Source organism: Carassius gibelio, chromosome B5, assembly GCF_023724105.1.
Source record: "Carassius gibelio isolate Cgi1373 ecotype wild population from Czech Republic chromosome B5, carGib1.2-hapl.c, whole genome shotgun sequence".
Lineage (NCBI taxonomy): Eukaryota > Metazoa > Chordata > Actinopteri > Cypriniformes > Cyprinidae > Carassius > Carassius gibelio.
In genome coordinates this window covers 13,142,605-13,168,547 of record NC_068400.1, presented here as the reverse complement: position 1 = coordinate 13,168,547, position 25,943 = coordinate 13,142,605, and the positions used below count along the sequence as shown (strand labels likewise).

At 34.9% G+C, this 25,943-nt stretch overlaps 1 protein-coding gene across 1 annotated transcript; it reads left to right on the top strand.

The window, feature by feature from the left end:
* Positions 1 to 1,868: 1,868 nt before the first annotated feature.
* Positions 1,869 to 24,315, top strand: LOC127958576 (trichohyalin). Its single transcript, XM_052557470.1, has 10 exons — positions 1,869 to 1,966; positions 4,777 to 5,747; positions 6,497 to 8,489; positions 17,767 to 17,861; positions 19,328 to 19,457; positions 20,926 to 21,091; positions 21,237 to 21,373; positions 22,137 to 22,285; positions 22,659 to 22,741; positions 23,380 to 24,315. Exons 2-9 carry the CDS (start codon positions 4,792 to 4,794, stop codon positions 22,732 to 22,734), a joined length of 3,702 nt encoding a protein of 1,233 aa, XP_052413430.1. The 5' UTR covers positions 1,869 to 1,966; positions 4,777 to 4,791; the 3' UTR covers positions 22,735 to 22,741; positions 23,380 to 24,315.
* The last annotated feature ends 1,628 nt before the right edge of the window (positions 24,316 to 25,943 follow it).

The following is a 25,943-nucleotide window of genomic DNA, read 5'->3' as shown; positions in this document are numbered from 1 at the left end:
CTGGCCAGCAAACTCACCAGACCTGAACCCCAGAGAGAATCTATGAGCTATTGTCAAGAGGAAGATGAGAAACAAGAGACCGAACAATGCAGATGAGCTGAAGGCCAATGTCAAAGAGACCTGGGCTTCCAGACCACCTCAGCAGTGCCACAAACTGATCACCTCCATGCCACGCTGAATTGAGGCAGTAATTAAAGCAAAAGAAGCCCCTACTAAGTATTAAGTACATGTATAGTAAAGGAACATACTTTTCAGAAGGCCAACAATTCACAAAAATAAAATAAAAATAAAATATTATTAGTCTTATGAAGTATTCTAATTTGTTGAGATTGTGAATTGGTGGGGTTTTGTTAAATGTGAGCCAAAACCTTAAAAATTAAAAGAACCAAAGACTTAAACTATGTCTGTGTGCACTGAATTTATTTAACACAGAAGTTTCACAATTTGAGTTAAATTACTGAAATAAATTAACTTTTCTATGACATTTTAATTTATTAAGATGCACCTGTATATTGAAAATTCACTATAAACTAGAAATCATTTTAGATTGTATATAATATTAAATTAGACTGCATTGCATATTAATCATATAAACCAAATTGGCACTGTAATAGAATTTGTTTGAACAAAGTGAGAGTGCTAAAAGTACAGTATAGATATCTGTAATCATTCTAGTTATATATTATATCACTAACTAACCTGTAAAAAGTTGATATTTGACCAAAGTCTAACTGCAGGTTATGTCACACAAAATGTACATTAAGTCTTAAGACAACCCTAAATGCATGTTTAAATTAGCAACAGCAAATAAACAATACTTTTGATGTCCTTTGCTTATGATTCATCAAATTTAAAATAGATAGATAGACCAACGATGATGTTGGCTGACAAAGTACTATTTTGCTATTTAAAACAGCTTTAACAACCTTAAAGATATAGTTTTACAAAAATAAGGAATTTACTCAACAGTTATCCTCTGCGCCAATCTGGCGCCATTTTGAAGAGTATTAGGATGCATGTGCATGATTTTCCTGCCTATAAACAAGCTATGTGCTGCGCCTTGTTCACCAGCAGAGGAATGCACAAGTATGCGCCATACTCTTGATAATGGCTGCAGACTGTCCCAGAAGAGAACTTTGATGTGGTTGTTATTTTTTGTTTTCTTTGTGCACAAAAATAATTTTGTAGCTTCTTAAAGTTATGGTTGAACTACTGATGTCACATGGACCATTTTAACTATGTCCTTTATACATTTATTTGCCTCTCGGATTTCATAAAAAATATAGTAATTTGTGTTCCGAAGATGAACGAAGGTCTTACGGGTTTAGAACGACATGATGGTGAGTAATTAATGACAGAATTTTTATTTTTGGGTAAACTATCCCTTAAACAAATATCCATGCCAACCTAATTAGTTCCAACGCATCTTCACTGAATAGTTTATTATGGAAAATGTACCAATATCTGTGTGTCTCCCATCTCATAAAGTGTTTTATACACACCCCGTGTCTTTCTCCTTCCATTCAGCTTAACTGGTTTTTCCGGTTGAAGGTTGCGCACGTTTATAAGAGGAGTGGCCGCGCGCAACACCTCGAGAACGCCGCTGCGCGTGCTGCTGACAGGACTCGCCCTTCCAAGCCTGGCTCATGAATATTAATTACGTACCGTGACGTTCGCCAAGCTGCTTGATGATTGGACGAAAGGCAAAAAAAGTTATCAAATAAACGAATCAGGATCTGCCGAAGTCTTATGAATATTAACTAGAAGCGGACACTCCCCTTATGAGAGAACATAAAATTAATATTCATGAGATAAACAGTCGCCATCGTAGGAGTCATACATTTGCGACCCGCCCTCTTTTCTTTAAAGTTTGAGCTGCACTCCTACAATCCTAAAAGCCGCAGACCTGTGTTTGAGCTTGGAATCTTTATGTACAATCTTATGGAATAATAATATCACTATAAAGGTAAATTGACATTGTTTTAACTTGTTTATTTGTGTAGGCTATTTAATATGCCAATGACATCATTCATTTACTCTCTAATGTAAATAAACTGTATACTTATTTCGGTTGTAATACTTATTTTGTTAATCATTCTGTAACATTAATAGTACCTCCGGACTAAACTGGAAAAAAAGTGCTTTTTCCCCACAGCTGGGAATTCTACAGCTTTATACAGGTTTATTGTAAGAGGCACTTATTCATAAGTTACTTATTACAAACCAACAGGTGCAGATTACTGTGCTCCTGTTATATAAGCGTTTCTTTTTTCTGTTTCCCCACTTTTTGCTTTTTATGTATGTAAAAGCCTTATTAACAAGTCAATAACATTATATAATGCTTCACTTTAATAGCTCATTTACATGAATATATGTATCCTTATTATATATATTTGATTGTGCATTTAATTGATTAACTAATAAATTATATAATGTCATGGGTTATTAGTAAAGTTTCTACGTATAGGTTATTGTGAAATTTAACTGTGTAAATTCAGAGAAGCATGACAGAAATGAGGTTAAATAAATAAACCCGGCTGATGAACAAAAGGAGGTTATATTGCTCCTCTTCAGACACGCACTGGCCATGTTACAAGCACAGCATGTAAATTTGTGCATAATAATTTGCATATGTTCCTGGTGAGAGAAAGCTCTGCAGGTCTACTTACATGCTGTGAACTTACTTCCTTTGAATATTAGCTCTGTCCTTTGACCATCCCAGGTCAAAAGGATTGGATCTCAGTAAGCAGAAAAAGACAGCACGCATTTTAATAATCTAATTATTTTAGCTGTTCTGAAGTTTTTCAAGTAATTAAGCTATCATTTTCAATATCTTGCATAGAAATGCTGCTTTGGCAGCAACTCCAGTAAATACCGATAAGGGATTGTCTGATAACCGCTGGCTGTCAGCTATAGGTATTGCGATATATTTTAAGGATAACACATTTCGTCTAGCTATTTCTCATCTGACAATACTGGCTTGCTGTTAGACAGGTTTGTTGAACGAAGACCAATTTACACCAAGCCAAAATGTGAGCATTTTTTCACCCATGGATAATGTTTCAGTGTCTTCGCCTGAAGCATTTTTGGCCAATGGAAGTCAGAAAGTACAGGAAGTGAACAAAGCTTTGCCTAACTTTGTTTGCAGTCGGGGAAGGGATTTCTTCAAAGCTCTCATAACAAGCCAGGCTCTAACTTGTTTTGCACTATGAGTTTTGCTCAATGATAAGAGAACATGGGCAACGGTTTCGAAATGTCAACATTCGGATTTCTTCAGTTAATTCCTCCATGTGATGCAGACTGCTGATTTCTCCATGTATCTGCATGCAGACTGCTGATATCAGAGTCACACATCAGGTGAAAGTGATGCTGGTCATTTTTTGTGGTTCATGCAGGGTGTGTATAAATAGCCTGCAGTCAAACGTCTAGTCGTTTCTTGTTTGAGTAACTCATGTTGGATGGAGAAACTTAAAAATCTAGCCCAACCAGAGTAACATGGACTCAACCAAGAGCTCAACCAACTGGATTGGCCTTTTTTTGTGTCTATCCCAGAGAGCACTGTATTAATATGTTTATAGCTGCTTTGAAGTGTTCATGGATTCATTCATTCTGTCTCCACCAAAAAGTTTGGATATACCTCTAGAGATCTCCATTAGCTGTGTAGCAGTTGCATGGAAGTTGCAATGTAATAACTAACAGGCCGTAACAACTCATTCTGTCTGTACTGAAAGTGAAAATGCTTCATGATGCTTAAAAGTGTCCACTACGTGACTATTTATTTACTTAGTGATCTAAATCAGAGGAGCTGACTTAGAACATTCAAACAAATCTTTCTAGAATTGATTAAACCATCCAAAGACATTTGACTACTTCATGGATATCACGTAACACTTTCCTTATCTCACTTATACTGCATTCATATTGATGCTTAGAGGATTCCTTGTTGTCTTGCTAACCACTGAAGTGATCAGCACAATGTGTGGGTGTTTTTAGGTTGCTTTAAATGGAAACAATATGTCACCATAAAAAAAGAAAATAAATGCAATGGCACTTCATTTGAAAAGTGCCAGACCAAAGCCTAGCAATCTGACTGACATTTACCCTCAGATTTTCATGACTGCTATACACACTTGCCTAATCTTCATAGGTGTTAATTTTTAGTTTTTATTCAAATATATATTAGCTTTTTAATATATAGGCCTACTTGAAAATTCCTCAAGATGAATAAAAAAACAGTCCATAAGTTTTAAATGGGTAAAAGTTAATAATGCATTTTGCTAAACTGTAGTACTTACTTACAATGACATTGAAAAATAATTGGTGATGGAACAATTTCAATCTGAAATTGAATTTTACAAATAATCACAAAGAAACATCACGTAACACACTGAATTTAACACAAAGCTTTAAAGACTAAAACAGTAACTTACTCAAGCTGTTTTATTTGAAAAATCAAATCACAGTGTTTTGTTTTTTTCCCTTTGCAGACACATTTGCATGAATAAATCACTGACACAAGTTTTCAGAGTTTCTCAACTCAACCAGTGATTTTTTAATGAATGATGAGAAAAGATTTGATAAGAGAATATATCTTAAAAGTATTTTATTTTGTGTTACTTATATGCTTTTTGTAATTATTTTATATTGTGATTTTTTTCTTCTTCTTTATTCAAACATGTCAATCTTTTGCAAGCATGTTTATGGTAACATCCCAAAGATGTATGTTAATACCACTGAGATCCCACAGGGGTGTTTCTCTTTTGTTTCCCCATCCAGGTGCAGTGTGTAGTCATGGCTGCATGGGTGGAGGCGACCACAAGGGAAATGGGCCAATCGCTCATCAACCCAGACAAACCTTCAGTTTCAGCTTCTGCTCTCCCTGGAGACACTGGGAAGCCAGCGTTGCGCCCAAAACCCCACCTCATGCCTAAACCATTTGCTCTGCAAAGGAACGCCACCGTCCGCCCAATCCGGGCCTTTAGCAGAGAGCTCCATCGAGCCGCCTCTTCTGAAGCGCTTTTGGATACCAAAAAAACTGGTGCTGGTGGTCCAAATCTATCAGAATACCAAAAACCAGGCTCAAATGGCAGAGAAAATGGGTCTAATAAAATTGCAGCTCCTAAACCCGTCCCACTCAGCCCAAAACCTGACTTATTGAATAAGCCTAAACCAGAACCCACTAAGAGTCCTGGTTCTAATAACCAAACTGGTCCAAACTCAAAGCCTGCTGTGACCGCTGAAGATTTGAAGAACGTTCAGCCCAGGAGCAGAGCAAAATCTTTGGGTTCTCAGGATCAACAGATTCTCACGCAGAAGAACAGAGAAGAAGCAGCCAAGAATGATGCAGATGTCAAAGTGTCTTCACGATGCTGGCCGCCTCGAAATCGTCTCTCCGTTGAGCTGACCTCCAAGTTCGAGTCAATGTCTCAACCCGAGAAGGAGGTGAGGAGAGATGCTGAAACCAGCAAGACGGAGAAAGAGTGGCCACCACATTCTCCTTCTGAGTCCAAGCCTTCGAAGCTTCCGGTGGATACAGTAGAGATGGGAGACGAGGATGTCAGCGGAGGCAGCATTAAGAGACGGATCAGCCTTCTCTTTGATCGATCTACAGCAACTCAGTACAGGGACACTTTCAACAAAAGAGACAATCCAGCTGCTGAAATATCTGTTGATATTAAACAGAGAATCCAGAATCTGAGCTTGGACGCACCAAGGACGCGCTTGCCATCCACTGGTGCTCCTAAAAGGTTTCTGTTTAATTTTCATCTCTTTTCATCTCTCTCTCAATACTTGTATTTCAATCATATTAGAAAACGTTTCAGCTATGGTTCTGCAGTCTGTTATGACTCATTATTTGACACGTAGCCTACAATCATAACGGTGATCAAAATAGCGTTGAATCATTCAGGAATAAAACAAGCGAATAAGTCAATTCAGCAGATTCGTAAAAAGAAAAAACAAACTCTGAATAATTGCGGACCTAATGTTTCAGTTTAAAATGTGACAAAATGTTCTATCTTTATTTATGTAGTAGACTCACATCAAGATTTTTCTTTAGAATCCTTAGATTCTAACCTAAACATTTGATTTTTGTCAATTTTGCTGATTTGTCACCAAGATAATGTTATCTAGCTGACTAACTGATTTTGTTAAAAATTGCAAAAGGGATTTGTTATAGTCTTCAAAACATCAGAATAAACCAATCTATTTATGCAATCATTTATCAGAAAACAGTGTTTTTATGAATAATGTAGCTGAGTAATTTGTTGCAAATATTCTTTTTGCATTGGCCTACTGTGGCAGTAACAAAAAAACAAACATTTAATGACAAATATAAATATTATTCTTGGCAAACAAATACATTTAAATTATTTTATGGTGGGGCCAATGGAAATATTGGCAGGAATGTTAAGTATGTATACTTATATATGTTTCTAGCTTTATGTTGTCCTTATTTTCAAAACTCTAACATATTTCCAAACTCTTACATTTGCAGTCCACCATTTGTGAAGACACTAAGCACCTCAGATGAAACTCCAAATGAGAGATCATCTGAAAAACCTGCAGCGACAGAGAAGGTGCCTGTAAGTTCAGCAGAAGTCAAGAACTCTGCTGCTAGTGTGGAGCGAGTAGAAGAAGAAGAAGATCATGAAGATGAAGAGAAGGAATATGTCCCTGTTCCTGTCTACCAGAGGGTTGGGATGAGCCTAGATGTGGAGACAAAGAGAAGGGAAGAAGAAGAAAAACAGAGAAAAGATGAGCAGTTAGAGAAAGAAAGACAACAGCGGATAAGACTTTTGGAGAAGGAGAGGAAGGCAAGAGAAATAGAGAGACAGGAAGAGAGAAAACAAGAAGAGGAAAAGCAAAGACAGATGGACGAAAGGAGAAAGCAAGAAGAAGAACGAAAGAGAAGAATTGAAGAAGAAAGAAAAGAGGAGGAGAAGAGGAGGCAGGCCGAAAAAGAGAGGGAGAGGCAGATTGAGGAGAAGAGAAGGATTGAAGAAGAAAAAGAGAGACTGAGAGAAGAAGAAAGAGTCATGAAAGAAAGAGAAAAGGAAGAAGAGAGGAGAAGAATTCAGGAGTTGGAGAGACAGAGAGAGGAGGAAAGACTGAGACAAGAACGAGAAAAAGAAGAGAGGTTAAAGAAACAAAGAGAAATGGAGGAAAGAAAACGAATGGAAGAAGAGAGACTGAAAGAAGAGGAAAGATTGAGACAGGAAAGAGAAAGAGAGAGACTAAAGAAAGAAAAAGAGATGGAAGAAGAGAGGAGAAGAGTTCAGGAATTGGAGAGACAGAGAGAAGAGGAAAGATTGAGAAAAGAGCGAGAATTAGAGAGACTAAAGAAAGAAAAAGAGATGGAAGAAGAGAGGAGAAGAATTCAGGAACTCGAGAGACAGAAAGAAGAGGAAAGATTGAGAAAAGAACGAGAATTAGAGAGAATAAAGAAAGAAAAAGAGATGGAAGAAGAGAGGAGAAGAATTCAGGAATTGGAGAGACAGAAAGAAGAGGAAAGATTGAGAAAAGAACGAGAATTAGAGAGAATAAAGAAAGAAAAAGAGATGGAAGAAGAGAGGAGAAGAATTCAGGAATTGGAGAGACAGAAAGAAGAGGAAAGATTGAGAAAAGAACGAGAATTAGAGAGAATAAAGAAAGAAAAAGAAATGGAAGAAGAGAGGAGAAGAATTCAGGAATTGGAGAGACAGAGAGAAGAGGAAAGATTGAGAAAAGAACGAGAATTAGAGAGAATAAAAAGAGAAAAAGAGATAGAAGAAGAGAGGAAAAGAATTCAGGAATTGGAGAGACAGAGAGAAGAGGAAAGATTGAGAAAAGAACGAGAATTAGAGAGAATAAAGAAAGAAAAAGAAATGGAAGAAGAGAGACAAAGAATTAAAAGACAGAAAGAGGAGGAAAGACTGAGACAAGAACGAGAAATAGAGAGACTAAAGAAAGAAAAAGAGATAGAAGAAGAGAGAAGAAGAACTCAAGAGTTTGAAAGACAGAAAGAAGAAGAAAAACGGAGACAGGTACGAGAACATGAGATGGAGATGGAAACGTGTGAAGCAGCAGAGAGATTACGAGAGGAAGTTCCTACGAGTTATGATTTGATATCTTTTGACGTGGAGGAGTCACAGACTCTGGTCTCCTCCGTCCAGCTCGCTGACGTCTCGCCTCGACTCGCACAAGTGACTTACGATGACTTTTCAGTGAAACCCCGAAGATGGGGAACAAGGGCGAGACGTTCCTCGACTCCGTCTCCATCCAGAGAAACGCCTGCTGCTCCCGACCACAGTCTACAGCCAGAATCAAAGTCCAGTCATGCTGGACCCCAAGAACCAAGCGGAGATCGGGTGTCTGTGCATGATCTGATCGGATTTGAACCTGAAGCTTCCAGTCCACTCAACTCTACAGAAAGCAGAACGCACACATATTTATTTGAGGCAGACACTGAGTCCAAACCAGGGGACCTTCTGGAGCCAGAAACAGATGAGGTAAGACCAGTGGTGCTTAATAAAACACTGCAATACAGTTACAGATTTCCACTGTAATGTATATTTTACTTTAATAAAACAATAAGCAACAAGAGGCACATCTTAAAAATATAAAAGTTAAAAATAATGTTGGAAGAATCTACATTTATTAATAATAATCAGTGTATTTATTGTCCAATCTTAATATTATATAAAAAATATATAAAAATAATATAAAATATATCGGAAGTAATATATAAAAATTATGTAATATAAAAATATAAAGTTTAAAACTATATTTCAAAATATTTACATTTATGATTAATAATAATCAGAGCAAATATAGTACGGCCCATCTTAATATAAAAAGTATATACAATTTTTTAAATGAAATATTTTACATGAAATATGCACTTTATATAAAATATATACAAATAATATTAAATATTTGATCATATAAAACATTTAAAATAATAATATATAAAATATGAATATAAAATAATGTAATATAGAGTATATAATTATGATGTTAAAAAAAACATTTGGAAATATTTACATTCATAAATTGATTTAAAAATCTTTTGTCTATTAGCTTGACTAAATCAATGTTGCATATTGGCACCTTTATATATAATGTGCAATCATAGGTGTGCAATTATCTGCATTTCAAACACAGCTCATGCAATCATAAACAGTTGTATGAAATATACTGAAATCTGAATGAAAACAGGCCCCTCTAATCTCAGCTGGTTGTAAACACTAGTTGTACACACTCAACAATGTTGGCTTTCTTTGGATTTCAGTAGTTTCATGCACACAGCAGCCAATAGGGGGTTACTAGCTGGTTAGCTTTAGCAATTAACCCCTGCTAGTCTTTATATACATTATGTGGGCAAACAACACCTGCCTTTATAACCAGCCATTCAAAGGTAACCAGATGTACTGAAAGTCTTTGCACTCAAAATATTAATCACTAAAATGTTTTGTCATTGTAAACATTTCACCAGTCCCATATTTTGTTTTTAAGGGCTCTTAACAGTGAGAAATACAATGTTGGACAGAGCTGAGCTCACAGTCAGGGTTCGAGTTGAAAGGGTTGCTCTGGTAGGGTTGATCCACGTCCTCAGGGCAGGGCCTTTGTTTCCATTGATCGTGTCATGTTGGAATTTCCCATTGGTGTCTTATGACGGCACAGAGTGATGTCACTGCAGGCGATGCTGCTTTGTGTTGGGTGTGTGTGTATAAAGATGTGTTTATTCTTACATGACACTTGTCCTTGAGTCAGGCCTGTGGCATTTTCAAACAACACCTATCGACTGCATTTAAGCAACAGATTATACAAACATTGGCATCGGTTCCATGTACACCAGTCTGATATTTCTGATTACTGTGCAATTAATCCAGATTAAATGTATATTATATTGTTTTAATAAGTATAGCTAAATAACATGGGCAAACCTCTTCAATTGTGTTTATGTACTCGTTGCCATTATTTTGTTTAAAAATTAGGTAAAATAATATATATACACATATACATATACATATATATATATATATATATTACAGCAATTTCGTCTCTATTTTCTTGGCAACAGCAAAACAAATTGTCTGATTCAAATACAGTAGGCTTGTTTGTTGCTGCTGTTTTTATTTGCTGATCCAAATGCAAACTAGTCCTTGGTTCTTGTTTATCCCAGTGGCAGAAATGCAATTCAACTTTAGAGTATACTTACTGTAAAGTGCAATTAAAACTGCAGTGCTCCATATATTTTACTGTGATTATGATTACGGTAATTATGATCAGAATTGCATCATTTACAACAGTGATCCTCAAATCTGGCTCGCAAGATCCACTTTCCTGCAAAGTTTAGCTCTAACCCTAATCAAACATGCATGAGTTTGCTAATCAGTGTCTTCAAGATCATTAGAAAATCACAGGCAGGTGTGTTTAATTAGAGTCGGAGCTAAACTCTGCAGGAAACTGGATCTCGTGAGCCAGATTTGAGGATCACTGATTTACAATATTCTGATGACATGAGCACCAGTATAATCACTGCTTTAACATTAGAGTGCTTTCAGCTGAGGACACACTGGATTTGATCAAACTCTAAGTGTGCTATATATTTTAGTTTAGTGAGCACCACAGCTTGGTTCCTGTGAAAAGTTTTGGGGCAAGACAGGAAGTTTCTCTGCTCCGATCTTCATGTAAATGATTTGCAACGCCCTCTTGGTTTGGATGTTCACTTTCATATGCAAAGCAAAGAAGAGAAAAACAAATGGGGGGGGGGGGTTATGCTTCAAATTATCCTACAGTTAAAACTCCAAAATGTTTTAAACAGAAATAGCAAATTTGCAATGATATAGAATCATTTGAATATATTATATTATATACCATATTTTCATGTGAACTACTGGTTAAATTTGTAGATCTACAGATTAAGACTTTCTTGGTTCTCTGTGTGTTTACATCAGAAAAAATATCTGTGCATATGTGGGATTTCTCTGGTTTATACTTTTGTTCACGGAAGCATCTTCTCAGCATCCATCTGAATGTTGGCTTGGAGGGTACTTAATGAAATAAAGTTCATAAAAATACTGTGTTTACATTTTCTTAAGAGAGTGGTATAAATGTCAGCATCACAAGTTTTTATTTATAGGCCTATTAACATTTATAATATAAAATAAATAAATGTAAAAGTTAAAAAGCTTCCGAAATATATTACATTTATTAATAATAATTATTCCAATATTGTTAAACACAACCTCTATAGTTGTTCACATGCAAATTGCCATTATTTTGATTATTGATTAAGAAATATGATTGTTAAACTCCCTTTTTGTTGCTATTTTGTTGTGCCCAGCGAGACATAAGGTTCAATAAAAATAAAAAGTTTCTGAAAAGGCTGAAATATGGTAAAATATTAAATAAAATATTAAATAAAATTAAACATAAAACATAACACATTGAACATAAAGTATAATTATTTATTTGAAATACACAAAAAAAATGTGTAACATTATAAATGTCTTTTTAATGTTCAGAGAATTTTATGGCTGGCGTACTCTAGATTTAATTTAGTTCTACTAAGGTTATTAGGATTTGCCTGGTTTATTGTCTGCCAGGTGAAAATTGTTCTTACATATGCTTAGTAAAGTAATATCATAACAAAAGAGAATGTTTTCCTGGTTGCTATGAAATTCATTATGATTACAGTATGGTACAGTATTTCTACCTCTTAAGCTCTTGTGACAGGACGCCTTTTGAGCTGTTCAGAAAAGGTTATAAAATATAATTTCTCAGTAATGTCAAGTGGATCTGTTTCTCAAGTAGTTTTTATTCGCCTGAGGAAACATCTTTAATTTCACTTCTCTTGAACAGTGTTCATCTTACCTAGAGTCATGATACAGTATGTACTGCAACGGTTGTGAGTTAGCTCCATGATTAGATTACTTTTCTCAGGTAACTAGTAAATTACTAGCAAATGCCTAGTAAATAAAGCAGTGCTTTACTTAACCAAAAGTGTCATTAAGTTTAACAAACACTTTTGCTTAAATCAGGCAGAGGATTTTATGCTCAGGAGTTTTCACAAACATTCTTGTTATATTTGCAACTTTTTGTTGTTGTTGTTGTTTTCATGCTTCCAAGTGCTTGAAGTTGACATAGAATCCATTCATATTTAAGTTTTTTTTTAGCTTCTATGCCATTGCTAGGTGGTTAAATGTGGTCAATGGAAGTTATTTAAATGAATGTGGTGTAAGATTTAAAAAAAGTCTCTGAAATAATTAATATTAACATTTTTATATGTAATTAAAGAAATTTCTGTCTATCTATCTATCTATCTATCTATCTATCTATCTATCTATCTATCTATCTATCTGTCTATCTATCTATCTATCCATCCATCCATCCATTGCACTCCACACTCAAACCTTCCCACTTGTTCTTCATCCTTCTCTTTCTCACGCTCCTGAGCGGCCCATCCATCCATCCATCCATCTATCAGAGAATGCATTGTGAAAGCCAATTCATGCAATATCCTTCCCATCATTATTTCATACTTACAATGGCTACTACATAGTTTCTTATCCTGTGTGATTATTTAGTGTGGAATAAATGTCCTCCAGTTAAACCTATACTTACTCTAAGCGTAACAGCTGGTCAAGGAGAGTTTATTACAGCCACTCACACTATATATGGCTCATATTAGACAAACACTGCCTGTTAGTCATGACAAATAGTCAAAGTAATGCACAGTCAAGTATAAAGCACCTGATCCAGCAGTGGTTTGCATAAGGGTTTTGTGGTTTAGCATTGCTCTTCCACAGTTCAGGGATACAGAAAGGTTCCCACAAAAAACTTTGTTCCTGTTTTCTCTCTCTGTATTTTTCTATTTCAAATGCAGAGTCACATAAATGTCCTTGATCTTCTTTCATCCCTTCCCCCTTTCTCTCTCTCTCTCTCTCTCTGTTTCTCTGCGCTGGGATGTTGTCACTCATTCGAGGGCTGTGTCTGTTTCCGGTACCTGTCCGTACCTGCAGCGTGTCAGGCGTAAGCGGTGGGCTTGCCGGAGTGCTGCTATGTTTTTCCATTGGGATCTGCGAGAATTGCACAAGAGGAAGCTTACGAGACTTTAATATCTGGATGTCAGAAGATTGTATTCCCAGATTTGTGTTTCTACCGCATCTGAACAAGAAGATTTCACCGGAGGAGATCAACTGGAGGATTGATTGACTTTAAATGTGTGTGTTGCGGAAGAACATGTTGGAAGACCGTCAAGGATTGATCGACAACCTGAAGTGCTTTCTGTGATGGTCATTGGTGTAAAATCTGGTCCAGTTTGGAACACAAATCAAGATGCTTACAGAGATGCCAATGCATGTCGGCTATAACGCCATCTAGAACTCGTATCTGGGATTTATTTACCCAAAAACTAGTCGATTTCCACCAGACTTTCCCAACATATTTTGTCAATTGAGTGAAAGAAGATGGAGTTCTTTGGTAACAAACTGTCGGAGGCGCAGACGCAGGTGTCAGGATGGGTGGGCAACATGCGTCGCTCCTTGCAGGAGGCGGTGGAGATGATGACGGCCGCTCAGGAGCGTGAGGAAGAGGAGGATGAAGAACAAGTGGGAAGGTTTGAGAGGGCCATCTCACCGCTGAGAAGTTTTGCGACTCGTGGTCGACAGTCCCTTCGAAATCTCTCTCAGCAAAGCCGTCAGCGTTTTTCACTGCGCAAACGCATGACTGCCGCAAACTCAAATAATGTAAGACTATGCTGAATGTTTTCGGCTCGCTTCTTCTGTTGCTTCTCGCTCTATTAGCCGATCTCTAAGGCATTACACTTTCTTTGACAGGTCTTCAACAGTGCGTTACATAACATCCATTTTTACTGCATGCTCTCAAAATATGCATAAAGCAGAAATGTTATTTGGAAAGTTTGGTGTTGACACTAAAATTATTCCTTTCTGGGGAAAAAAATTTTATGATGCAAAAATATCAATTAAAATTTTCCATTCTGTACAGGGATTTTTCCCCAAAATAAGAATGAAGATTTTTCAAATTATATATATCTGCACTAATATAACAAATGCCAAAAGGTTCAGCTTTAATGAGAAAGAGAAGTATTCAAAATTTAACTTACAATCTGCAAAGGCATGGACAAATAAGTTCAAATACTCCATATATTGTCAAAGAAATAAGAATCTGAATGAAGTAGAACTGGTTATGTTTGCATAAAAAATTTCTGTCACTGGCCTCAATTCTCACCTTGAAATCAGAATGAAGCATGACATAATGTCTTTAGAATTGAGCTGAGAATTGAAGAAACAGTTGCAATTTGTCTCATGTCTTTGAGCAGTTTTTCTTTTGATTTAGGGAAAAAAAAAACTTTGTCGAAAAGCAAAAATGCTACAAATTGCATCATATTTTGTGAGAAGGTGTAAAACAGGTACTTTATTTGGAATCAGCACCTAAAAAGTATGGTAAGAAACAACAAGTATTGGATTTCTTTCAGAAATGATGCAGGGAGATATTATTATTGTTCGACAGAATCCAAATCCAATACCTGTCACCGCCCAAACACACACACACACACACACACACACACACGTGTCAGTGTATACACATCAAATACTTTAAACAGGATGTGAAGTGTTCTGGAATAATTTGCAATCTCAAGCTGTCTAGACTTGTTTTAACTCACTCGTAAATTTGCTTATCTTCTCATTTTGGATCTTTTTTTCCCTACATGCATTTCTATCGGTCATGGCCGACCCAAAAATAAATGTTTTTGCAAGTCCCTTCTGCTCACCAAGGCTGCATTTATATAATTAAAATGCAGTATAAACAGTAGTATTGTGAATCTTTATTACAATTTAAAATATAATTTATTCCTGTGATCAAAGCTGTATTTTAAGCATCAATCCTCCAGTCTTCAGTGTCACGTGATCTTCAGAAATCATTCTAATTTACTGATTTGCTGCTCAAAAAATATTGTGCTGCTTAATTTGATCTAATCTGCATGACTCATGAGATGACTCTGGTGCTCGTAGAACAGCAGAGCAGTAATTTAGTCCTCTCCTAAATTTCCCTAGTGATTACCTGCACATATTTAAGCTCATCATCTGTGTTTGCATGCACATGGTTTTCCGATGTTAATGCAAATTTACATTTAAACTTACATTTAAATGTTAAAATGTTGCATTTTTAGCAATTCTGCATTTATTTCTATGCTTTTTTTTTTTTTTTACAGTTTCCTTTATCACATAGATCATTTATGTTTGGAAATGAATAGATGTCAATTAATATTTCAGTAGTATTGAACATTATAAATCTGTGGGTTTTCAAGTTAAACATTAGCATGAATGATGAATGTTAAAAAGGTAGGCACTATATTCAGAATTTAATCTTAGCTGTGATGCCAGATGAAATTGTTACAGTTGTTATGAAAAATAAAATTCACACTTCTGACTCAATGACTAAACAGAAAAAGGTGTTGGCTGTTTAGGATGGCAAAGGGGAAGGAACATTTCCAGATAATTTCCTTTACTTTTGCAACCAGCCAATGCCGATGATTAAGATATGACAAATATCAGCCGGTGTATCTAACATTATTTCAAAATATAGTATATTTTTAAAAACCAGTAAAATATATAAGTAATTTAAAACTTATTTAATTTACTTTATCTGTATCATTTCTGACAGCTACAATAAATGCTACCATATGAAGCTTTTTCTGGTAATATTAATAGATATTAAAATTGTGATTTTTATTGCTGTTATTGCCTCTGATTTGAAAAACATTGGTTTGGTATAATTCATTGTTTTAGATGATTGCCCCCAACCTCTGTTATTTATGTTGATCTTTGTCAATATAATTTGACTTTTTTGCCACACGTTTCTGGTTTCCATTACTTCAACACTGAAAACATTACAGGCAACACCTTTAAGAGCCTCCAGCTGTGTGTCAGTATAGAAGAGAAGTGAATCAGGGGAGGGTCTGTTAAATCTGAGTAATGTGTTCAGATCAGGATGTAGTCCAGCAGTCTTTGCTGTATATTTATGGGGTTGTCTCTATAGAATGAACATTACTCAATGTCCTGCTCACAGATAGCTTGTTTACGAGGAAGTGTTTTGCTTCCTAGCAACTAGTAATGTGTGTGTGTGTGTGTGTGTGTGTGTGTGTGTGTGTGTGTTTGTAGCTGAGTGTGAGTTTTAACTTATCACTTAACACTAAAATGATAGGCTATGTTTTTTCAAACCTGCCAACAGAATGTGAATTGATTCTGATCATAAATTCATTATATATTTATATTGACGTTGACACTTTAAAGTTGTATTTTGTCATATGCATTATGCAATTCTAGAAACACTTTAGTTTAGGACCCAGTTCTCACTATTAGCTAGTTGCTTATGCATATCACTATATTTATTAGTAATGATAAAATATTAATGCCTTATTCTGCATGACAATATTTTAGATCCTTTAATCCAATACCTTACTAACTATTAATAAGCAGCAAATTGGAAGTTTACTAAGGCAAAGTCATTGTTAATAGTTAGTAAACAGTGAGAATTGGTCCACAAACTGAAGTGTGACTGCAATTCTGTTACATGCAGTTGCAATATTATACATTTTCAAAATATATATGTCTTCTAGACATTTGGTGAAATGTCATCTATCATAAAAAAAATGAGACCTACAAATATTTTGGTCTTCGGGGCTTCTCTTTAACAGTTTGACTTCAGGAATGTGTCGTGCATGTCATGAGGTTCATTATGAAATGACGGCAAAATATATATATATATATATATATATATATATATATATATATATATATTTTTTTTTTTTTTTTTTTTTTTTCATCAGCTGAATCCCTTTGATATGAAGTAGATATATTTGAGGATTTTTAAATTAATATTACGATAATTTAACAGCACATTTGCAATGTCAGTTAACCGTCACATGACACGCAAGTGAACAAATATTTTATTACATTTTAGTAAGTGTTATATTTTAATCTTTTATTTTGGTTATTGATATTCATCTTCAAAAGGACGTTTATTATTCTATGGGATATCTAGCTTTTGGATGACTATTATTCCTAAAGTTTGATTTAAATATGTTTATGCTTCAATTTCAGTTCACCATTTTACTTCCTAAACAGGGTTTCACTCATTTGTTGGTTGTTGTTTTTTTTTTTGCCAGCTAAATGTAAAAAACCTGCAACATTAAGAAGACTGTCCTCATAGTCCAAAATCTGTTTTAAGATAAAGTTATTATCATTAACTAAAAAAATTAAGACTACAAATAGTATAGTATAGATTATATTAATATTTTGTCATATATTTATATATTTAATATATATTATATTACATTGTATTATATTATGTTTTAGCTATTTTTATACATCATTATACTAAATCAAAATTAGAAATATAAATATTGTCTTGGCAAATATCTAAAATAAAATAATTTTGTTTATTTATATAGTTTGCTTAATTTCAGTTAAAGTTTATTTCAAGTAACAAATGTTTTTTAGTTTAGGCTTTAGTTTTGGAATAACTATAAAAACTCTGCAACTGAAATAGAAATAAATTAAACCTCAATAGTAATATTTTTCAGTGGTTTGGTGGTTTGTTGTTTATAAAGTAACTTGGTCAGCATGGTCTAGTGGAGCTGGTTTAGCTTGATAAAAAGCCTGGTGACACAACACTACATATAAAGCTGGTCTTTTCAGCAGGACTTGACTGTAATCTGAGTTTTGAGGAACATCTTGCTCTCATTAAACCCTTCAGGGTCAGTTGAAGGACGGAGGAGTTGAAGAGCAGGACACAGAGAATTTAATCTGGGAAACCGACGAACAAACTGAAAACAACGACACTGCTGATGAGTAAGAAATATCTACAGCATGATTCATCTTCACTTTCATTGCAACAATAAACCTTCAGTTGTCTTTTTATTTGTGGAGCTATTGAGAAAACAATGCTACTCACTTTTTCAGTGTCTCAAAGCAATGTGGCTTTTCCAGTAGCAAGTCATTTTCATTTCCCTCAGTGTCAGGTGACAAAATTACTATATTGCTGTGTTTTTATGTTCTGTGTACACAGCCTCGCAGCCGAATCAGTTTATGAGGGAGTAATAAAACTCTCTTTTTAGACTCCTAAAAAACCCTCAACTGACTTCAGATCATTTTGTTTTTCATTTCATTTTTATTAACTGTTTAAAAAAAAAACTAATTTATTAACCCCTTAACTGTCACTCATGTTTTTGAAGATAGACTTGAATGTGCATGATACAAACCTACATTTTTATAATTCATGACTGATAACATTTTGTAACATGATTTTGATGTGCCATTTACATGGTAATGCAATGTCTGATTTTAAAATGGGTTTTAAAGGATGAATTTTGAGATTTTATATTTTCAAGTGAAATATAATTTCTGATGATTTCTAAAATGTGACAGAGAAAAAAGCAACAAGGAAGTCTTTTTTTTTAAACAAAGGTCAAAACTCCTTTTGTAATGTAGATTTTTGAGGGTCCACTCTTGTCATAAATTACTTTTCCTACATAATTTTTAACAAAAAATTCCCGTATTCGGGACGGGGTGACAGTTAAATTATTTTGTTAAATTCTGCTTTTTTATCTATATGCTCATATCTAAATTAGATAGCATATATTAGCTTTATTATTATTATTAATATATTATTATTATTATATAAATGATCAGCATTTTATAGTTTTATTACTGTAAATTGATGTGTTCAAGGTTGATTAAGTCCTCATCCTACATGAGATCCTCACTTGTTATACTTTGGATGAATTTTGTTTTTATTAATCAAATTAATTACATAACTTGTAATGTTACACTAACAGATCCAGTAGAGCTTGTAGTTTGACAGTTTTAGTTTTGTTGTTATTGATATAATATTATATATATATAAAATGTTAAGATATGTTATATATATAATGTTAAGATTTCTTTCCCTTTTTTGTAGTTATTGCTTTTTTTAATGTCTTTGTAGTTTTTAGTAATTTTACTACATCAATTTAAACTAAATGAAAATTTGAAATGTTGATTTGGCGACTACCTAAAATAAAATACTTTTTAATATTTAACATTTATTTTATTTTGATTAAGAAAATATTTTTTATGGGTTATGTTAACTATGACTATAACCCTGGTTTAAATTATTCTTCCCAACACTGCATTATATGTATTTACCTTTACACAGACAGTCATCAGACATCATTTTGCTCAGACTGTCTCCTAGTGGTCATGAAAAGCATCAAACCACTTCTCTCTCGGTAGAGTTACTGTACATGTGGCTTGATCTCATGTTTTTATCTGTTCAGTCCCACACAGATCAGAATCAATCAAGCCTTGCAGAGACTGAATCAAGCCAGACGACGAAATACATCTAGTGATTCAGACACAGCTGACGTCACAGTTCACGAGGAGCTCGAACCTCTACCGCTTCTTGAGGTACACTTCAGTTACGACTTGTCTGCTTGTGTGTGTGTGTGCTTGTATATTTGATTTATAATATGATTTATTTATATATATATATATATATGCTATGTTTATATTTATATTATTTTTAGTGCTCGATCACGATTAATTGCATCCGAAATAAAAGTTTTTGTTACAAAATACATGTATGTGTGCTGGGTATAAATTCACATGCATGTATATATTTCAGAAAAAAAATATGTTATGTTTATATATGAAATATATTTATTTATAATATAAATTATATGAATGTAAATGTAGACATCTAAATATTTTCAATATATATAGTGTGTGTATGTGAATTACATATGCATAATACATATACACAGAACACACACACACACACATATATTATTTAAACAAAAACTTTTATTTTGGATGTGATTAATCGCAATTAATCGTTTGACAGCACTATTTTTTTTTACTGTTCAATTATTTATCCGTTTATATGCATTTTATACAGAACCATTCATACTGTCTATCTCCATTCAGTTACGATTTTATTAGATTTTTTTATTATTTATTACAGTAATCTAATGCATAAGGATAGCAGAGGAAAATGTCTTAAGAATTCATATTCATATAATTATATATAGAATTCATATCTATTATATGATACCCATGCCTTCTAAAATAATATAAAATATAAAATAATTGTTTTAATGTAATAAAATTATTTAAATATATTATAATATAATATAGCTGATTAAGCACCTTTTAAAGGTACAGGTTGTAGGACCTGCCACTAGAGGGGGCACTACCAAAACAATAACAATCGCGTGGTTTGATGACGCTAATAAGGAGCGTGGAATGATGGGATTTGTTGTCTTCTACCCAACCGCTGACAGCCATCAATCAGACGGGAAGATAAATCATGGATTTAACGCAAGTTCTCCGATTTGCGCGAGTAGATTACATACAAAGTCAATGGAAAGACGCGATCAGACGATGGATCAGACGCGTCCTCACGTGGGTCTAGAGACGCAATGCCCCACGTCTGGCGTGTATGCCCCATAATACTAATCTTGTTGATCGTTATAATAGCATACGTTTTCTGTAAAGACACAATTCAAAACAACTCACCTGTCGAGTAAAACACAAGCAAGATCTGCATCTCTTTCTAGATGAAGTTTGTCGCGAAGCTATTTCCGCATTTGTCCACGACACTGTTGTCATGTGGTTTCTACATCAGTAAAGGCGGTAAAAAGGGTAACTAACATCATTGACAGGCGACTGCACTGTCCCGTGTCACTGTTTAAAACGGGAATTTTCTCATGATTTACAAGTAGTTGAAAACATTAGAGATATTGTTAGTAATCAACTGGACAAAATATGTAACACTAGCCTAGTGACTTTGGGATATTTTACTTCAAATATATTACAAATTGTACCTTTAATGTGTGTATTTGTGTATATTTTTGCATGTGTATTGCTGGATCAGTCTGTAGCTCCTCTGTTGGACTCCAGCGTTTTCCGTTCGAAGGTTGAATTGGGAAAGAAACGTAGCATAAAGCGCACCAGACCGTCACGTGCCGTCCGACAGAGAGCCGCCCTGCCCGCTCTGACAGAGGGAACGCAACCCGACTGGAGGTTCTGCGACTCCACAGGTGGGGTCAACACATCGCATCATTTTACATTCAACATCCAATTGTAGCTCTGTGTCACATGATGTTACCCTTTCGGAATCTGTCTGACTCAACTGTAAAAACTCTACAAACCTTTGACTGAATTAACAAAAGCGATCTGTTACAGAAGCAAAAGATCAGTGTTCCAATGGAGCGGACTCTGAATCAGAAGAGGAACCGTCCCGGGACGTCCCGTGCTCTCCAGCCCCAAGCCAGCCCAAGAGAGTCCCTGTGTTTCCTGGGATGGACCCTTCTGCCCTCATGGTATGTCCCTGCTGGGATATGTCCAGTTTTGGATGAACTAACTAAACCACCTGGGGTTAGGGTTAGGGTTAGGCTTGGTGAATTCAAAAGACCGTTCTTTTGAAAAATCCTTTAATAATGAAAGACCAGTCACACCATCACAAACCACACTCCCAGTTTCTATTTCTGACACACTGCTCTGCAGACAAAGCAACTTTATTTTACCCAGCCATCTTAAATACACTGCTGTGAGTAGCTGTAGTTTTTAATGTTTCAGAGAAACTTTTCTGCTTACCAAGGCTGCATTTATTTGACCATAAATACAGTAATACTGTGAAATAACACTTTTTCAATTTCAAATAACGCTTTTCTGTTTGAATGTATTTTAAAATGTAACGGATTGCTGTGATGCAAAGCTGTATTTTCAGCATCATTACTCCAGGCTTCGGTGTCACATGATTCTTCAGAAATCATTCTAATATACTGATTTGCATTACAGTATATCAAAGCCAGATTGTGATGTTTGTGGTTTCCATGTCTACTTATTTAAATCATATTTTGTTTACAACCTTTTTAGTAACAGTAATTGATTACAATTATTTCATTACTTAAACATTATATTCAATTGAAAATAAAATAACTGATTTTTTTAATGATTTATTTTACTTTGGAATAAAGGATTTTTAATATTAGTCTATGGCTATGCTAAAAAACCAACAAAACCAGCATAAATCAGCTAACGTAAAATTTAAATTTCTACGTTTGTCTCGTCTTTTTCTCGTAGGCCCAGTTAAGGCGGAGAAGTGCAGCGATAGAAACAGAAAGTCCAACAGAAGCACAGACGCCTCCGTCTGTCCCAGCACGCTCTCCCCGCACACCCACCATGGCCCTCGGCCCAAGAGTGCTGCCCCCTGTTGACGCCAAGGACACTCGGTACGTGTGACCAGAAACTTTTAATAAAAAACTATTTTATATTGCTTATGGAATGAGATGCAATCACATTTTCATTGTCAGATGACTGCATATTATAACTCTACCATGGAGCAGATTTATATAAAGCCTCTATAAAGCCTACATTATCGTATTTGATACATTTCTAAATTATCAAAACTTTACAGAAAAACCTGTTGTGCACAATCAACTGCATGCCTTGTTTTTTGACTATTATTTCATATATCTTTAAAGTATTCATTTCATGGTGCTGTTTCAATGTTTGTTTTTATTGCTTTAATTATCCTTGATTTGAATTAAATAAGAATTAGCTGAATTATGTCAAATGTAATAATTGTGATTAATGTAAATCCAGGTCCGGCTCTTCACCCTCCTGGCTGCTTGAGCTCAAATCCAAGAAGCGAATGAGTCAACCTGAGAGTGAAGCGTGAAGCTCAGGTCAGTGTATGAGCTGGAATCACCCACCCAGTCCTCTCATTCCCTTTTAGGGGGCCATCGGATGCGAAATGCACTTTTACAAGTGGTTTGAACTGAAATTTGTGTTGTCAGTGTGTGTACACAACCATCCTATAATTATAAATATCCGGTAAGACTTTGTCAAAGGTTTAACAGACTCGGGGAATCGTCGTCTTTTAGAAATGAGATCGAGAGGGTGTCTGAATCGAGATCGCGATCTTTTAACGATTAATCGTGCAGCTCTATCGCAGCTGAAGTTTACAGTCTGCTCTTCACCCCAAGAAGAGAGGGGCGGGGTCAGCAAAGCTCATTAGCATTTAAAGGAACATGGACTAAAATGGCTTGCTGTGAACAGAGCTGATTTTAACAGGGTAAAATATTTTGTTTTATACTACCATTGAGCAATTTTAACCAAAGATACTAAAGAATCATATCAACTTGTGGAATATGGGCATCCGATGACCCATTTAAATAATGAAGCCTCCTGAATAAATATCCCTTGAATATTTGCATGTTACTCCCTTCGTCTCCAGTAGATGGGGACAAAATCCACATTTATATCACTTCATTTGGTTCCTCTCTCAGTTCAAGGGCCTTAACCCTGCTGTCTTGTTTCACAGGTCCGATGCAGTTTGTTGAGAGGAAGTCCTCTGCCACAAAGATACCAAAGAATCCGACTTACACAAATCATCTTTCGTTCTAATACTGACTGAGTACCAGAATCTTTCGAGGATGAGTCCCGGACTGAACTGTTTGGAGGCTTTGCCAAGATGATGTCCTCTTACGCACATTTTTAGTTTTACATGAATGTCTGTCATAATTGCTTGGCAGCATTAGCGATGGTGTGCCTGAAAAGCAAGTGCTGTTTACTGTCAGTCTCAAACCAAGTTAATTTTACCGTTATTTCATTTTGTTTACATTCATAAATCCAGCAGATCTTTTTTTCCAAAGTGAGGTTGGTTCATCCATCAATCAGGGCCCTAATGTGCATATCTTCTGTTCTCTGATCTCTGATCGTGGAGAAACAAAAATCAGTTTAGCTTCATGCTACAATGCACTTTAAATGAGTTGGATCACTGGAAAAGTTGCATTAGGGCTCATAGGCATTTTATTGCATTTGAGTTTTTTTTTTTTTTTTTTTATCAGAATTTAAATATTGTGTTTCCAAAACTTTTTTAAAAAAAGTCTGACCTTAAGATGTTCATTGCTACATGAAACTACTTTTTCTTTCTCTAAATAGTTTTTGTTTTGTTTACATGTGCCATTCCTGATTATCATTCACAGGGTTTTGTTTTATTGCCAGTGCCTTTACAGTTCTGCCAAGAGCACTTTTACAAACAGAAATCAGACTTATAATGTATGATAAGATGTGTTTAATTGTGCTCTTTTGAAATGTTTCTTTTTTTCTCCAGTCGTTTCTTTTGAGACTACAGCTGTGTAAATTGCTGCTAGAGGAAAATGTTTACCTGTTTAATGTTGGGAAATGGGAGTTGTGTTTTATAAATTATGAATGATGAATTACAATCATCTTGATTAAATATTTTTCTAAATGGGAAGCAAGTTTGTTTTTGTGTATTTTACTTTCTTCTGTGTGTTAGGACTGAGATATTAGAAGGTTTCAGTAGAGACAAAGACAGGGCTATGAAAAAAGTCCTTTATGTAGCATTATATTTGAAAACATTTTAAACCTAAATTAAGGCATTTATAAAAAAAAAAATTAATTATTGATAATTAATTTCCTTTCACCCAAAGCCTTTATAAAAAGCCATTTTGTTTAATATATATATATATATATTTCAATGTTTTTTAAAACAGATTCAAGGTGCATCCCTTGTCTTTTGTAAATGGAATTTAAAATGAATAAAAAAAATATTGCATATTAATTAATTGTTACTTTCAGTTGCATTTTATACCAAAATGAAGCCATTGTTTATTTATTTAAAGTTACTGTTATAAATAAACAAATAACAAACAAACGTAACGTTAATCATTTATTTTTTGCGAAAATATCAAAAGTGGTACCAAAAGTAGTTCATCTCGTGAACAGTAGTGAACATTAGTGTATTTAATTCAACAGGACCGAAACATACACAGGTTTCAAATCCACTGGCTCAGTTAACATTTGTAGTATAGTGATAATAGCAGTGTATATCTTATTTGCATATGAAGTGATATTATAAATCATGTAAACATATAGAAGGTAATATTTGGACTTCTCTGGTTCTCTGCACTGACTTTAAGCACAGCCGGAAATACCTACGCACACACTCGCAAGACCGGAAATCCAAGATGGCGGAGATATGCAACTAGCCCATTCGAATCATAACGAGCGCGAGCTTTGACTGTGACGGACGCTGTTGCTGAGAATGAAGATGAAGATCGATTGATATGGATATGTTCCTTGCAAACATCTGGATTGTAAAGATATGCAGTACAGCAAACAAATAAAACTGATGTGATTTGTAATTTTATGCTGTGCTTTTGTGTATCTATGGTTTGCAGCATGCACAGACATGTTATTTCCTATTAAGTAGACGAGTAAACTGCTTTCAATAAATTGAATAAAAACATGTATTGATATGACAATTAAATACAACAGATTTAAATCATTAAAGCCACTATTTTAATATTAATACATGGGAATTCATATACATTCACACTTTACGTTAGAATATTTATGTTTTTTTAGTTCCTAACACGTAAATATTTGTACGTTTTACTGCTATAAATACGTCTAAATTGTACGTTTCTATGTGCATGAAAACGTAAGTAAATGTACATGTGGTAGAACCACATTTAACGTAAAAATACACACGTATTCTCATGAGATCACGTTGCACATTTACATACGTTTTAATTAAGCCAATAAATTGCATCCACCAAAACTTTATAAAGTGCAATTTAAATTTTAAATATAAATTTGAAACCAAAATTAAGCTTATTTTTATTTATTTTCTTTGCATATACTTGTATTTTTTTCTTGCATGTTTTTCTTGGGCAAACAATTATAGAAAACAAATATTAAGAATCCATTAAATGAGGATGAATGGTCTAAATCTGGCGTGGGTTTGGGCTCAGAGAGAGAGAGAGAGAGAGGGGGGGGGGGGGATAGAGAGCAGGGTTGTGATGACAGCAGCTGATCCCGTCTGAATCCTCTTGGCTCGCCCCTTGTCGGTGCCCACTG